The 17,837-nt window shown below is 41.9% G+C and overlaps 1 protein-coding gene across 1 annotated transcript in view; it reads right to left on the reverse strand.

Annotated features, from left to right (window-relative positions):
* Positions 1 to 6,171: 6,171 nt before the first annotated feature.
* Positions 6,172 to 17,837, reverse strand: part of LOC132901314 (zinc finger protein 271-like) — a 64,212-nt gene continuing 52,546 nt past the window's right edge. The window contains exons 4-6 of the mRNA XM_060943627.1: positions 13,138 to 13,205; positions 12,789 to 12,967; positions 6,172 to 9,271 (exon numbers count right to left, since the gene is read on the reverse strand). Of these exons, the coding sequence (XP_060799610.1) occupies positions 7,023 to 9,271; positions 12,789 to 12,967; positions 13,138 to 13,205 (2,496 nt within the window). The 3' untranslated portion in view covers positions 6,172 to 7,022. The remainder of the gene's footprint in view (positions 9,272 to 12,788; positions 12,968 to 13,137; positions 13,206 to 17,837) is intronic.

The raw sequence follows: 17,837 nt of genomic DNA on the forward strand, positions 1-17,837 counted from the left end.
GGTAGGCCCCGTCACAACCCTCCCTCGGCTGGACGGGGCGGTCCTTTTCCCAAGAGCTCGGGACATGATGCTTGGAAGTGACCAGGCTTGCCACAGTAGATGCAGCACTTGTCCCTCCTTCTGTGCTCACTCTCGGCTACGGAGAGACGAGTATGGCCAACTTGTATGGGCTCTGGACAGTCACTGGAGGAGGTAGACAGGCTCCAGGTAGAGGCAGGGAGGCCGGGGAGGCTCAGGACTTGGTGGCGTTCTCTCATCCTGTTGTCAAGGCGAGTAGAATGTGAGATCAGAGTTTCGAGGTCACTTGGGCATCCGATAGAAGCCAGACCGTCTTTGATGGGGTCAGACAGACCATGGTGGAAGGCTGACACCAGGGCAGTCTCATTCCATCCACTTACTGCTGCGAGGGTCCGGAAAGAGATGGCGTAGTCTGCAACACTTCCCTCTTGTCGGCCAGACATGAGCTTCCTGGCTGCATCTTTACTGATGTCTGCCTGATCGAAAACCCGAAGCATCTCCTCCGTAAATAGCTTGAAGTCAGAACACTCAGGTCCCTGTCTTTGCCAGATGGCCGTTGCCCAAGCTCGTGCCTTACCAGCTAACAAGGTTATCACAAAGGCAATCTTGCGGCGATCCGTAGTGTAGGTGGTAGGCTGGAGCTCAAAGGTAAGTTGGCACTGGGTAAGGAACTCCCGGCACTCACCGTGCTTGCCGTCATACCTCTGTGGTGCAGGAAGGCTGGGTTCGCGAGGTGAAGGAGACAGTGTGGCAGGAGGCACTGGAGCAGGAGCAGGATCAGGAGATGCAGGCAGTGGTGTCAGCTGTGCCAGGGTTTTCACAATTTGCTGAAGCAGTTCCTCGTGGCGAGCAAGGGCCTCATGTTGGCTGGTGAGCGTACATCCATGAGCGTCCATAGTCTTTCTGTTAGGGTTTTGCTGGGATTCGAACCTGGTTCGCTGGTGTGATAATCCAGCAAACCCCCACTAGGCCACCAGGGGGATGACTCAAATGCAGAGGCATGAGGCAGAAGTAGAAAAGTATCAAATGGTTTATTTACAATATATACAGTCCAACGAAAATAAACCAAAATGCTCAGAAGATGAAGGGAAAAATAAATATCCAAAGTACAAAACAAAAGCCAAAAAAACAGAAAAGAAAAGGCAAAAATACCAACGCTCAGAAGATCCAAAAAACAGTAAATACTAGGTAAAAAAAGTCCAAAAAGCAAAGCAAAACAAAGTGCAAAACCAAAAAGACAAGGAACACGGTACAGAGGACACTGGAGCTAAACATAACAGCACAAAGACTCCGTGACAAGAGGACTGAACTCAGGGGTATAAATACACAAACTAATTAAGGACAGGGCGGGGCAGGAAACAGGCAATAAGACAAAAACAAAACACAGTGGTGACCTCTAGAGGCCAAAACAAACATGACCAGAAAAGGAAATAACAGCGGCCTCTAGAGGCCAAAACAGTCCCAGTCCTAACAACTTTTGGTCCATGGAGGGACAACCAATAGTCTAACTCTGTTTATTCTCAAATTTCTGTCTAGACACACTTTGCTTTGAACATATTTCTTTTGCAGAACAGTACACACAGCTTTCTACCTAACACATAACAATCCATGGGATTTCCATAGGTATTTTGATGCTGGGTAGAAAACTTTTTCTATGATTTATTAGCAGTCACATCACACATTTCACTACCAATTGTCCTAGCACAAGAAGGCATGACCAGTTTTCATCTAGTCCCTGGTAGGTTAATACATAAAATGTAATAACAAAGTCACAAATTCAAGGTCCATGGGCTATCAAAAGTCAAATAATGACAATAGTGCAATTGTGACGAGGGTGGGCAAAGTTGGGGGGCCCAAAATTCTAATCTTTCATGGGGCCCAAAATTTCTGGCGGCGCCCCTGAGAACGCGTGTCGCTTTATAGCTCTGCGGAACACTGGGAGCTGTTTGAGATGTACTATCCTGGGGTTTAATATTGAAGGCACATTCACACTGTCCCTCTTCTTCCTTGTCACCCGCTTCCTCCTTTTCATCACTTTGTTCGCACTGAACCCATTTTATAACGCCATCCAAGAAGGCTTTGTAAAACTGAAATTTTGGTTCGTACCAGTCTGTATGATCGGCCTCTCTTTCATAGTCCTCTTTTATCAATCTCTGTACTGATGCTTGCAAGTTATTAAACTCAACGAAAAATCCCTCAAATAACTTAATTTGTTTCTCAACAGTTTCTTTATCTGGGCCGGATTCAATAAGGCTGTTGATTTCGTTACGTTTATGTGTTAGAACACCAAGCTTCCCTCTGCATGTTGCAATTAACTTAAACAGTTGTTGTTCATTTGAGAAATCCTGGTCTTCAGTCTCTTCCTCAGTCATACTGAAACTTAACTCAAAAGCTTTAAACACAAAAGTTCATTACTAACTTAAAAAGGTTGAACACAGCGCAGTAGGAAAGGCGAAAGGCAGTGCGTGCAAAGGCCGGTTCAGTTTGTAAAGTGCGCACGGCGGCCCGTTCAGCAGTTCAGCCTTATTCTCACCAACCAGAAAAGTCAGTCAATCCTACAAGCACATAAATCCACATCCACGAACTCCCGACAAGTAATCCACAAGCTTGCGACAACGCAGCTTCCAATCTTCCAAAACCGTGTGCCTGCTGGCATCTCCCAGCTTCTAAACTTTCCATACACCCTTGAGCACTCACGCGCGCTCCGCTAATTAGCGCAGGTGAACCAATTAACCCTTTCATGTACCGGGCTCCACTTAAGGCCAACAACTCATATCATCTCTAGCCGCTTTATCCTGTTCTACAGGGTCGCAGGCAAGCTGGAGCCTATGCTGCAACAGAAGGCTTGGTTCGTCTTAGAAATGGTCAATGCACAACATAGGGGATGGCGTATGAATCCCCAAGAACGTCACAAGAAACTAAATTGCTATAGAGCATAATTTTTTGATACTGAATTTTCCCGATTCAGGGATTATTCTTTTGAGTACAAATTCCAACTCTGGACCCACCAGAGAGAGGGAGAGAGAGAGGGAGGGGCGGGTGGGCAGGCATCCATCCATCCATCCATCCATCCATCTATCTATCTATCTATCTATCTTGTATCCGTCATTGGTCAAGGGGTTGGCTTGGGAAACAGAGAATTTTGAGGTAAAAAATCGCAATCATTGCTGATCAGTGGTGAAGGTTTTGGGTTAAGAAGCAGAACATTTAGAGTTTAAGAACGAAGTTATGGCTAGTTAAGTGGTTAAGGTCATAGGTCAAGAATTAGAAGGTTTTGAGGTTAAAACAGTAAAGGGGTCAAGGTATTGTATACAGAATTAGAAGGGTCCGAGTGTAAGCAGACAATTAAGCCTAGTGGGGGTATCCAGTCAATCAGACTTGTTTTAAGGGCTATTCCCCACAACCCCCGAACCTAACCACAACCTCTACACCTAAACTTAACCGTGATCCCAGTACCTAACCCCAACCCCTAACCTCCCAACCCTTAAACCTAATCTCAACCACTAAGATCAAATCTTGGATCTAGACCTTCCCCTCATCCCGTTCCCGAACCCTGGTTGAGGACCATCAGACTGATCACCAACCCCTTTGACCAACATCCAGATTAAGGTACAGAAAGATTGTTTGCTCGGGAGTGTGGTGTCTGGGCTGTGGGGGGTGAGAGAGTAGATGGACTTTGGACAGGCCCGTGCAGAACGCAGGCCCCAGCTTTTGCTGGGGCAACGGAAAACTTTCACCCTCACCCTACCCTAATCCTAACCAGAGGTAGCCTATTTTGGGGAGTGGGCCAAAGATAGCACCTTTTGGAACACCAAACTTTACTTTAGCATGCATACGAAAGTCACCATTTACGCATACAAACTGACAATGATCAGTTAAATAAGACCTGAGCCAGCAGAGGACCATTCCTTTACCTCCAATGACATTTTCTTGTCTATCCAGCAGAATGGAATGATCAGTGGTGTCAAAAGCTGCACTAAGGTTAAGCAGCACAAGCAAGGAGACACACCCCTGATCAGGAGCCATTAGTTGGTCATTTACTACTTTAACCAGTGCTGTGGCTCTGCTATGATGAGATCTAAATCCTGACTGATACCTTTTATGGATGTTATTCCCATGTAGATATGAGCATAACTGTTATGCCACAGTTTTTTCTAGGATTTTGGAGATAAAAGGGAGGTTTGATATTGGCCTATAATGGGACAGCTGACAAGGGTTGAGGTAGGTTCTTTAATCGAGTCTGACAACTGCTAGGTAAAAGGATTTAGGTACATAGCCATTGCTAAAAGAATAACTGATTGCTTTTCAAAGAGGTTTGTTTGCTTCTGGTGTTATTTGTTTAAAGAATCATATAGGTAAGGGGTAAAAAAAAAATCCCCACAAGTTGAAGATTTTGATTGAATAAGTGAAATTAGTTCGGTCACTTTAAGGAGTGTAAAAAAAATCATTGCTCATAGTCATAGTGTTGGATACTTATCAAATTGTCTAGTTTCAAATTAATAGTTTGATATTTTTGCCTGATATTTTCAATTTTGCCATTGAAAAAAAACTTCATTAAGCCATCGCTACTATATATTGAAGGTTTGGATGTTTCTGTGGTGGTCTTATTCCTAGTTAATTTCGCAAAAGTATTCCATAAAAATTTAAAATTATTTTTGTTATCTTCTATTATGGTGGAGAGAAACATTGAACAAGCAGCATTAGAAGCTTGTCTCTGGAGTTCCAGTGGCTCTCATTCCATGCTAATTGGAATACTATCAATTTTGTTTGACACCATTTTCTAATTTTACATGTGTTTTGTATGTTTTAAGGTGCACGTGTGATTGTTATACCAAGGTGCTAGGTTTTTTTTCTCCTGAATTATTTTCTTTTAAGTGGAGCTACATTATCTAAAGTAAAGCAGAATGTTGACTCGAAGCATTCAGTTGTCTGATCAAGTTCTGTGAGGTCTAATGGGGATCCAATCATAGTCGATAACTCTGGGAAACTACTGATAAAACTTTATGCAGTAGTTGCTGTGAATGTACTTTTGATGTGATGGTGTGTAAGGTGCAATATATTATTAAGACATTTCAAAAAAGATGAGATAATGGTCTGAGGGAGAATCAGACTGTGGAAGTATGACTACATTTTCTATATTTAATACAAATGCAAGTGCTAGATTGAGAGTGTGGCCACTAGGAATCATACAAAAACCTGAACAAAAATAGGGTTAGGTCCTATGACATTCTGATTCACCCCTACTGAATCTAGAATGGACATGGATGCTGTTCTCAGAGTCTTCCAGGTGATCAATGTCTCTAACAATTAATTTGTTGTCTAAAGACACAACCAGGTTTGAGAAATTCCGCAAATTCAGAAACAACTTCAGAATTTAACCCTTTGGTGACTGACCCCTTGAAAATGGTTCCTCCAGGAACCATGACATTTCAGTTGTCAAGACAATGGAAAAACTAAAATACAAATACAAATACAAGAGCATTTTGTTTTGTGCACAAGAGCATTGTGACGTATCTTTCTGTTTTTGTATTTTAGTTTTTCCGTTGTCTTGACAACTGAAACGTCATCGTTCCTGGAGGAACCATTTTCAAGGGGTCAGTCACCAAAGGGTTAAACCACGGGTCTGTAAATAATTAGTTGAATCAACTGCGTAGATTTTTTTTTTTTTAGCTACATACATTAGGATAAAGAACTTCAAGCATACTGAATTTTTGTTCAGGTTTTTGTACAATTCCTAGATTATTATAAACAACTTTGATGCCTTCTCCTCAACCAGTGAGACGAGGTGGATGCATATAGTTGGATGAGCTTCATTTAAGTGCTCCGTACTCATTTGGTTTGATCGACATTTCCATTAAACATTTAAATCCTGATCAGTAATAATTCCACGAACAATTAGTCTCATGCTGCAGTACTACACTGATAAGTGTTACAGTTAAATCATTATTTGTATGGCGGTAATTAATGACAACTTAAGAGCAAAAGAAAACATTAACAGTCTCATTTTAAACATCACTATAAGGTTACAGATTTTAAAACAGTCATAGAACACTGGTCTACAGCCAAAATGCTTCTGAAATAAATAAAGACAAACTTTACTAATTCTGGATCGCTGAGAACGAAAATGAAACATAAAATTGTTCATTGGCTCGTTTTCAAGATTGGCTCTATGAATAAATCTATGAGTGGGTTTGGATAGTACTTACTTTTTTGGCAAAACAATGAATGATGCAATCTGAAGCTGGTATTGCATCATACATGACATTAGGTTATTCCTAGAAGTCACTGATGATGCATTCATAAGTCAACTGACATCACTCTGCTGAACAAACTGGTCTTATATCAGCTCAAAAAAAAAAAAAAAAATCATACAGTGCTATGCACTCGAGATCAAGTCTTTGCTTGACAAGAGATGCTCCGTTTCATGAATACAAGCGACAAGCTGCCAATAAATAAATAAAAACCCACTGTGTACACACAGAATAAGGACGAAACCTATTCAGTACTTACACATAATTGGTTTTTGCAGTTTGGTTCATAATACATTTTATTTATATAAACTTTTTGCTGATTTTCTAGTGTTACATAAAGAGAATAGGTGAAATATCATGTAAACGGACCATAAACACACGAAGAGACCTAGTTATACAATTTATATTTAAAACATTACGATCTATACAATGTACATAAGTATAAAATTTAAAATCTTAAATATCTTGGAAGCCATAGCCAATCAGCTGATTAACTGTCACTTCTAATTTAACACACCAAATTTCATAACAGCCAACTTCATCTCTGAAGCAGACAACTTCTGAAAAATTGTTGACCAGTGTAACATGAACAATAAAGTTCAAAGTACAGGTCATTTTCAGTCAAAACTGTAACAACCATATTTAATTTGACAACTTTAAATCATGCAATGTCTCTGAGTTAGTGCACTTGAAGGTCTTAAATGTAACTAAATAAGCAAACATCTTCCCACACTGTGAGCAGTGATACGGCTTCTATCCTGTGTGAATGCGCTGGTGTCGTTGGAGATTACTCTGATGAGTAAAACTCTTTCCACACTGTGAGCAGTGATACGGCTTCTCTCCTGTGTGAATGCGCTGGTGTTTTTGGAGATCACTCTGCTGAGTAAAACTCTTTCCACACTGTGAGCAGTGATACGGCTTCTCTCCTGTGTGAATGCGCTGGTGTCGTTGGAGATTACTCTGATAAGTAAAACTCTTCCCACACTGTGAGCAGTGATACGGCTTCTCTCCTGTGTGAATGCGCTGGTGTCGTTGGAGATTACTCTGATGAGTAAAACTCTTTCCACACTGTGAGCAGTGATACGACTTCTCTCCTGTGTGAATGCGCTGGTGTTTTTGGAGATCACTCTGCTGAGTAAAACTCTTTCCACACTGTGAGCAGTGATACGGCTTCTCTCCTGTGTGAATGCGCTGGTGTTTTTGGAGATCACTCTGCTGAGTAAAACTCTTTCCACACTGTGAGCAGTGATACGGCTTCTCTCCTGTGTGAATGCGCTGGTGTCGTTGGAGATGACTCTGATGAGTAAATCTCTTCCCACACTGTGAGCAGTGATACGGCTTCTCTCCTGTGTGAATGCGCTGGTGTAGTTGGAGATGACTCTGACGAGTAAAACTCTTCCCACACTGTGAGCAGTGATACGGCTTCTCTCCTGTGTGAATGCGCTGGTGTGTTTGGAGAGCACTCTGATGAGTAAAACTCTTCCCACACTGTGAGCAGTGAAACGGCTTCTCTCCTGTGTGAATGCGCTGGTGTAGTTGGAGATCACTCTGACGAGTAAAACTCTTCCCACACTGTGAGCAGTGATACGGCTTCTCTCCTGTGTGAATGCGCTGGTGTAGTTGGAGATGACTCTGACGAGTAAAACTCTTCCCACACTGTGAGCAGTGATGTGGCTTCTCTCCTGTGTGAATGTGCTGGTGTGTTTGAAGAGCACTCTGCTGAGTAAAACTCTTCCCACACTGTGAGCAGTGAAATGGCTTCTCTCCTGTGTGAATGCGCTGGTGTTTTTGGAGATCACTCTGCTGAGTAAAACTCTTTCCACACTGTGAGCAGTGATACGGCTTCTCTCCTGTGTGAATGCGCTGGTGTCGTTGGAGATTACTCTGATAAGTAAAACTCTTCCCACACTGTGAGCAGTGATACGGCTTCTCTCCTGTGTGAATGCGCTGGTGTCGTTGGAGATTACTCTGATAAGTAAAACTCTTCCCACACTGTGAGCAGTGATACGGCTTCTCTCCTGTGTGAATGCGCTGGTGTTTTTGGAGATCACTCTGCTGAGTAAAACTCTTTCCACACTGTGAGCAGTGATACGACTTCTCTCCTGTGTGAATGCGCTGGTGTGTTTGGAGAGCACTCTGCTGAGTAAAACTCTTCCCACACTGTGAGCAGTGAAACGGCTTCTCTCCTGTGTGAATGCGCTGGTGTTTTTGGAGATCACTCTGACGAGTAAAACTCTTCCCACACTGTGAGCAGTGATATGGCTTCTCTCCTGTGTGAATGCGCTGGTGTAGTCGGAGATTACTCTGCTGAGTAAAACTCTTCCCACACTGTGAGCAGTGAAACGGCTTCTCTCCTGTGTGAATGCGCTGGTGTTTTTGGAGATCACTCTGACGAGTAAAACTCTTCCCACACTGTGAGCAGTGATATGGCTTCTCTCCTGTGTGAATGCGCTGGTGTAGTCGGAGATTACTCTGCTGAGTAAAACTCTTCCCACACTGTGAGCATTGATATGGCTTCTCTCCTGTGTGAATGCGCTGGTGTTTTTGGAGAGCACTCTGACGAGTAAAACTCTTCCCACAATGTGAGCAGTGATACAGCTTCTCTCCTGTGTGAATGCGCTGGTGTCGTTGGAGATTACGCTGATGAGTAAAACTCTTTCCACACTGTGAGCAGTGATACGGCTTTTCCCCTGTGTGAATGCGCTGGCGTGTCTTGAGTGCATTCTGATAACTAAAACTCTTTCCACTATCTGAGCAGTGGTGAATTTCCTTCTGTATATCATTATAGGAAGTATCAGAATGGATAATATCAGTTGATGTTGGTTGACGACTGGAGCATTTGGAGGGGATCTGAAGCTTGTATTTCATCTCTCCTGATTCTCGCAGTCTCACATACTCTTCATAGTGGCATCTCTGGATATGCTTGTCGAGGTAAATTTGAGATGCATCGGAACGAGGGCATGTGGAGCATGAAAAGACTTGCAGCAGAGCGTTCTTTACTTCTGGAGAAATGAAAGGACAAAAATAACAAATTGAACATAAAATGCAGCAAGATTATAAAATATAACACTAACCCAATGTAAGGAGTGCTTTTACTGAAAATCAAGATTCTACATGAATTAAGACTGAGACAAAAACAAAAGGTTGCGGACTAAGATATAGCAGCCTCTAGCTTGGAATACTGGGAGATTCAATAAGGTCCTGGAACAGCAGCTATGCACAGCATTGGCCATAGCCCCGTGGGTCTGAGAGACCAAAGGGGAGTTGTTGGTTCCTGTTGAACATCATGTCAAGTCTAGGTAATGGCAAGCCTAGCCTTATTTACATCTCATCCAGGATTGAGAAGGAAGCTCAGCCCTCACATTCAAGGTTCTAAAAGATCCAAAAATGGGCTTTATTTATCAAACTCGATATGGATAGATTTATTTGCAAATAGTTTCTAGTAGCATTTACACAAGCAAATATGTATTTTCTATCTGGATTTTTTATATGGATTAGGTTGTCAAGTTTAAAAACACTTATTTCGATTACACACTAATTTCATGAAATTAAGTTTTGTGGGATTTTGTGAAGCCCCATGATTCATATTAATGTAACTGATGAAAGCAAGCCAACATCCATAAATTAAGACATATAACAATAGCCATTTAATTTAAATGTAGGCGTATAAAAAAAAAAGGGACACACTGCATCGGTTCAGATGGCATTCAAGTAGGTCTGCAGCAGTAGGAATTTCCTTACTGCAGTATTTGAAGAACGCCACGGTGTGATTTGTAGTAATAAAGCAACCAAACCTCCATGTGTTTAATTGTTCGTTAATTCATCAGACACTATTTGTTCCTTAACATGTTGAAGTTCTTCAGCTGCAAGAGTTTAAAGTGCATATCCTGGAACAATTTATTTTTTTATATATGAAAAGTATGTCCCTTTACACACTCATCCAGAAGGGTAATTTTGCACAAGGCCATCTGTCGACAGCAGAAAAAAATAAAATAAAACGCATCTGGAAAAATCCCAAGGGAGTCTGGAGCCAGATTCGTGACGTCACCTGCGGAAGCACCAGCAGGCTGAGAGAGATTGCACGGTTTCAGTGCACAGCCTGCGAATACCAAGCGCTCCCATTTCTCTCTTTGTCCAGTCTTTTGGGAAACGATGAGTACTAATCCCATCATGATGGGTGTTGCTACACCCTCCTACGATACATCTGTTAACCATTTTAATAATTACGTGATGACGTTGAAGAAATTTGCAGAAAACCACCAGGTCGTTTTCTCATAAACAAACCAGCGCTGACGTAGGATTCAGAGGGAGGCGTCACGCACGCGACATCACGAAAATCAGTGTTTCCCGGGAAATTCAAATGCCAAGTTTTTCCAGAGGCGGACCGATTCGCCTCAAATGGCTTGATTTCAACTGAATTTTTCTGGTATTGCGCAAGGTAAAAAAATTTCAGAGAATGCAGAATGTTATAGATATTTGACCAAAGTTTAATATAAAATAGGAGAATTACATTGATCTTGCTCCTGAATTTACCCGTGATATGCACTTTAAGGAGCTAAAATTTAACATAATTAAAAAGATAAGTTCTCCATGGTATGACTCTTGTGGAATTATTGAATTCCATAAAAATACTAAAATTGTATTGCTTGTTAAATTGCTTGATAATATAACCATCACATATGCTCCTGAAATAAAGCAAATGTGTTGCAATTGATTTTTATAATGGTTGATGGGTTTGACTGACATCTGCATTATCCAATTAACAACTTCGCTTGGTTCAGACACACTGCATGTGTGTTTTCAACTAACTTCTTTCCAGCCAGCTGTTTATATTGCACTGAAGGTATTATAATGAGCCCCCCCCCCCAGTGTTTCTGTAATATGGGGAGGTATGACATTATCCTATATTATGTGTTTGCTGTGACAGGGAATTCCCCCCAATTTTCTCCCTAATTTAGCCATGGCCAATTCCCACCCATCAGACTCCTCTCCAGTATCACATAACAGCTACCAACCAGGGAGGGTTATCATGTGCTTCCTCCAAGGCAAGAAACACCAGTTGACCACGTTTTACTCATACAATGTCAGGGGGCGGCAAAGCACACTCGGACAAAAGCCCAATCCACTTACTTCCTATTAAATGTGCTCTCACACACCCATGACTGGCCAGTGTAACTGACAGGGCAGAGAAGAGAGAGCATGCCATCTCTCCCTCCCAGAGAGCCCAGACAATTTTGCTCTCTTGAGCTCCCAACCACAGATGATTGTGGCGTCATAAGGATTTGAAAGTGGCAATATCTGGATGATGGGGAGGATGACGGGGACAATACACTTCTGCTGTGCCACTCGGGATCCACAGGGCATGCATTTTACGCTACTTCTGGTTAAACTGGGCATGATGAATAAAACTACAACAATATCTTGTGGTTTACTATATACAGTGGTGCTTGAAAGTTTGTGATGGATGAGACCAAAATAGAACTTTTTGGTTTAAATGAGAAGCATTATGTTTGGAGAAAGGAAAACACTGCATTCCAGCATAAGAACCTTATCCCATCTGTGAAACATGGTGGTGGTACTATCATGGTTTGGGCCTGTTTTGATGCATCTGGGCCAGGACAGCTTGCCATCATTGATGGAACTATGAATTCTGAATTAGACCAGTGAATTCTAAAGGAAAATGTCAGGACATCTGTCCATGAACTGAATCTCAAGAGAAGGTGGGTCATGCAGCAAGACAACGACCCTAAGCACACAAGTTGTTCTACCAAAGAATGGTTAAAGAAGAATAAAGTTCATGTTTTGGAATGGCCAAGTCAAAGTCCTGACCTTAATCCAATCAAAATGTTGTGGAAGGACCTGAAGCAAGCAGTTCACGTGAGGAAACCCACCAACATCCCAGAGTTGAAGCTGTTCTGTACGGAGGAATGGGCTAAAATTCCTCCAAGCCGGCATGCAGGACTGATCAAGAGTTACCGGAAATGTTTAGTTGCAGTTGTTGCTGCACAAGGGGGTCACACCAGATACTGAAAGCAAAGGTTCACATATTTTTGCCACTTACAGATATGTAATATTGGATCATTTTCCTCAATAAATAAATGACCAAGTATAATATTTTTGTCTCATTTGTTTAACTGGGTTCTCTTTATCTACTTTTAGGACTTGGGTGAAAATCTGATGATGTTTTAGGTCATATTTATGCAGAAATATCGAAAATTCTAAAGGGTTCACAAACTTTCAAGCACCACTGTAGTCAGTTTTGCAATAGCAAGATATGCAGTGGGCGGACTTCACGTGTCTCAAAGGAAGCTGATAGACTTCACCCTCTCTGGTTGGTCATATGATCAAAAAGACCTACCTGGTTGGTGGAACAGGCCAAAATGAGTTCTCTGGGGAATGCTCTAGTTATTGCAGACTGCATTGTACAACAGCTTTCATCCCAGAAACACTGGTAGGCTCAGAAATGTCACGAAATGATGCAAAAAATAACCTCTATAACCTCTTAGACAAAAGTAACACCTTGCTGTCTGGTTGTTCCTGTAGGTGCAGGACTGAGTTCTTTGGTGTACTCCTCTTCATACCACACCAAGAGCTCCTGTCCTGGGTTAATGGATCGACAGCAACGATACAGAATTCCCCCTTGATACTCAAATGCCACAAGATTCTGTTCTTCTTCATTGCGGGCACAATTCACATACCTAAAAGAGTGAGACAACGTTTCAGAAAAAGGCAAAAAATCAGATCAGAGTTACAGACTTGGAGAAAGCATGGTGGAGATATCAATGACACAGAGATAAAGTTCTTCCAACAAATGAGGAGCTGTAAAATCAAATCACTAAAACGACCCAACAGCTAGTGTACTGCTCACCTCATCCAATTCACATGCGTCTCTCTTTTGGCATCAATGTATTCTTCACACTGTATGCTCCTGTATACCTGTAGAAAAATACCACATTTACTTTTTTTTTTTTCACAAAATCAATACAGTAGGGCAAAAAAGTATTTAGTCAGCCACCAATTGTGCAAGTTCTCCCACTTAAAAAGATGAGAGAGGCCTGTAATTTCCATCATAGGTACACTTCAGCTATGAGAGACAGAATGGGGGGAAAGAATCCAGGAAATCACATTGTAGGATTTTTAATGAATTAATTGGTAAATTCCTTGGTAAAATAAGTATTTGGTCACCTACAAACAAGCAAGATTTCTGGCTCTCACAGACCTGTAACAACTTCTTTAAGAGGCTCCTTTGTCCTCCACTCGTTACCTGTATTAATGGCACCTGTTTGAACTCGTTATCAGTATAAAAGACACCTGTCCACAACCTCAAACAGTCACACTCCAAACTCCACTATGGCCAAGACCAAAGAGCTGTCAAAGGACACCAGAAACAAAATTGTAGACCTGCACCAGGCTGGGAAGACTGAATCTGCAATAGGTAAGCAGCTTGGTGTGAACAGGGATGTGATTGGCCAAGGACAAAAAAGCAGGAAAATATATAGACCCATAATGCGACACGGCAGCAGTGTGGTGTGGTATAAACAGACAGTTTCAGAGAACTTTACCCATGAGATATTATAATGACTCAGCACCCCGTTAATGGCCAAATGGAATTCAAGGTGAGCAGTTTAACTCCACACAGAAAGGCCCTTGCCAGCCACGTGGCTCGAACCCAGGACCTTCTTGCTGTGAGGCGACAGTGCTAACCACTACACCACCGTGCAGTCTAATAATAATAATAATTATTATTATTATTATATCATAATTATCATCATGATTATGAACAGGCCAAATCCCAAACGGCTCCTGGTTGAAGACGGAGTGCACTACTGTAGAAGCCTTTTTATACTTTCTATAGGGCAGTTTTGGAGAGAGCTGGGGGGCATTTGGGATTCAGTTTATTATTATTATCATTATTATTAACAAAAGAGCAGCTAGCTGCGGCTGAATCCCAAATGCCTCCCAGCTCTCTCCAAAACCGCCCTATAGAAAGTATAAAAAGGCTTCTACAGTAGTGCACTCCGTCTCCAACCAGGAGCCGTTTGGGATTCGGCCTGTTCATACGCATGCGTAACAGCGCTCGTTTATAGATGTGTAAGTGTGTGTGTGTGTGTGTAAGTAAGTAAGTAAGTAACTACAATTTCCAGTGAATTCAAACTGGGACACACTTTAAATCTACTACCTGGAAAACAAAACTGTTGATGAATTAACAAACTGATTAATTCCTAACTTCACTCGTGTGTAAAGTATTAAATTAGTTTGCAAGCTAACAGTGTCATGTGTTTCTACATCCAGGCTGCTTTAGCACACACACACACACACACACACACACACACACACACACACACACACACACACAGCCAACTTGGACTGAGAGAGGACCCCCCCCCCCACACACACACACACAGCCAACTTGGACTGAGAGAGGACCCCCCCCCCCCCCACACACACACACACACACTCACCCAGAAGTTTCTTCACCTCATCTTCTCACAATTTCCCACAGGGGAATTGTCTCTAGTTATTATTGGTACCGCTTAACCTAGAGTAGGTTATTATGCGCACGTGTGGCTCATTGGAGTTGCCTATGGATAATGTGGTCCTACTCCCCCCTCCCAAAAAAACAAAAACAAAACGAATTTGCATGATTCATGAGGGTCGCATTTTTATGCCTGAAAATACGGAATTCCGGAAAAATCCGGAAGAATCACATCCTCGGTGAAGAAATCAACTGTGGGAGCAATTATTAGAAAATGGAGGACATACAAGACTTCATACTGATAATCTCCCTCGATCTGGGGCTCCATGCAAGATCTCACCCCGTGGGGTCAAAATGATCACAAGGACGGTGAGCAAAAATCCCAGAACCACACGGGGGGACCTAGTGAATGACCTGCAGAGAGCTGGGACCAAAGTAACAAAGGCTACCATCAGTAACACACTACGCCGCCAGGGACTCAAATCCTGCAGTGCCAGACGTGTCCCCCTGCTTAAGCCAGTACATGTCCAGGCCCGTCTGAAGTTTGCTAGAGAGCATTTGGATGATCCAGAAGAGGATTGGGAGAATGTCATATGGTCAGATGAAACCAAAATAGAACTTTTTGGTAAAAACTCAACTTGTCGTGTTTGGAGGAGAAAGAATGCTGAGTGGCATCCAAAGAACACCATACCTACTGTGAAGCATGGGGGTGGAAACCTCATGCTTTGGGGCTGTTTTTCTGCAAAGGGACCAGGACGACTGATCCGTGTAAAGGAAAGAATGAATGGGGCCATGTATCATGAGATTTTGAGTGAAAACCTCCCTCCATCAGCAAGGGCATTGAAGATGAAACGTGGCTGGGTCTTTCAGCATGACACTGATCCCAAACACACCGCCCGGGCAACGAAGGAGTGGCTTCGTAAGAAGCATTTCAAGGTCCTGGAGTGGCCTAGCCAGTCTCCAGATCTCAACCCCATAGAAAATCTTTGGAGGGAGTTGAAAGTCCGTGTTGCCCAGCGACAGCCCCAAAACATCACTGCTCTTGAGGAGATCTGCATGGAGGAATGGGCCAAAATACCAGCAACAGTGTGTGAAAACCTTGTGAAGACTTACAGAAAACGTTTGACCTCTGTCATTGCCAACAAAGGGTATATAACAAAGTATTGAGATGAACTTTTGTTATTGACCAAATACTTATTTTCCACCATAATTTGCAAATAAATTCTTTAAAAATCAGACAATGTGATTTTCTGGATTTTTTTTCTCATTTTGTCTCTCATAGTTGCGGTATACCTATGATGAAAATTACAGGCCTCTCTCATCTTTAAGTGGGAGAACTTGCACAATTGGTGACTGACTAAATACTTTTTTGCCCCACTGTATATGGCTTTAAATGAGGTTTACAGAAACAAGAACAATGTCTCATGCCAATATTATTAAGCCTCACGAAGGCTGAATTAAAGGTTTTTGACTGTATCGTAAGATTCACAAAACAGCTGACAAGCTCCGAGATGAATTTAGTAACTATAGGAAAATGCAGGCAAGGCTTTATCAGAATTTAGGCAAAGGAAAGGTTTCTCATAAAAGGCTTTACTTCTGACATGGCAAAGCTGTGCTGTGAATCAGACCTCTCTGATAAATATCCATCTGTCCCTTGTGTTTTGGTCTCTAAACGGACAGCTACAAAAACACACAACTTTAAAAGTCAGTTCTGTCTCTAAATGGGTTTTATATAAAATATTTTTGATCTGTACAAGTAATATTTATTTGGGCGCCAATGTTGTTTTAGTTCAGTGTAGCAGTGTTCATCTTTAATTTAAATGATTTTAAATTTACTTTTAGTCTTGTGTCCTGAAAATAGTAGTTACATTTTAGTCTTTTTTTTTTTTTGTCAAGATTTCATCAATGGAACTCAATTTTAATTTTAGTCTAATTCTATCAATGTTTTAATCATAATTTCCTCAGATAGTTGCATGGTACTTGTAATATATGCCCTGCAGTTTTAAGAGGGCCTGTTGCAGCAGGGGTTTAGCCGGATTCTCCCCCAGCATATGGCTGGTTTTGTCACTATGCAGAAGTTACAGTACTCAGCATAAATGAGTACACCCCCTTTGAAAAGTAACATTTTAAGCAAACACTCTCAATGAACACAAACAATTTCCAAAATGTTGACAAGACAAAGTGTAATATAACATATGTTTAACTTATAACATGAAAGTAAGGTTAATAATATAACTTAGATTACACGTTTTTTTCAGTTTTACTCAAATTAGGGTGGTGCAAAAATGAGTACACCCCACAACAAAAACTACTACATCTAGTACTTTGTATGGCCGCCATGATTTTTAATGACATCACCAAGTCTTCTAGGTATGGAATGAACAAGTTGGCGATATTTTGCAACAATTTTTTTCCATTCTTCAACAATGACCTCTTTTAGTGACTGGATGCTGGATGGAGAGTGATGCTCAACTTGTCCCTTCAGAATTCCCCAAAGAAAATAATTTATTTCCACCACAAAGGTGAAGGCTACAAGATGATCAGCAAAGCTTTACTTATCAGTCAGAATACTGTAGCAAAAGTGGTACAAAGCGTCTTCTGATGAGAAGGGTTGAAGAAAATTGGCATGCAAGTTCACTGCAGTTACCTAAAGAAGTAGAAAGCCAAACTGGGGTGACTATTTCTGGTGACACAATATGGCGTACGCTGCAGAGGAATGGCATGCATGGATGCCGTCCATGAAAGAAGCCTCTCCTAAAGCCCAGGCACAAAAAAGCCCGCCTCGAATTTGCCAGGGCCTATGCTGACAAAGATGAAGACTACTGGGACTCTGTACTCTGGAGTGAGGAGACCAAGATAAATGTTTTTGGAACTGATTGCTTCAAACCTGTATGGTGTTGCAAAGGTGAGGAATACAAAGAAAAATGCATGGTGCCTACAGTGAAACATGGTGGTGGCAGTGTCCTTATGTGGGGCTGCATGAGTGCTGCTGGTGTCAGGGAGTTGCATTTCATTGATGGCATCATGAATTCACAGATGTATTGCTCTATACTGAAAGAGAAGATGCTACCATCACTCCATGCCCTTGGTCG

The sequence above is a fragment of the Neoarius graeffei genome, chromosome 17 (genome assembly GCF_027579695.1).
Source record: "Neoarius graeffei isolate fNeoGra1 chromosome 17, fNeoGra1.pri, whole genome shotgun sequence".
Classification (NCBI taxonomy): Eukaryota; Metazoa; Chordata; class Actinopteri; order Siluriformes; family Ariidae; genus Neoarius; species Neoarius graeffei.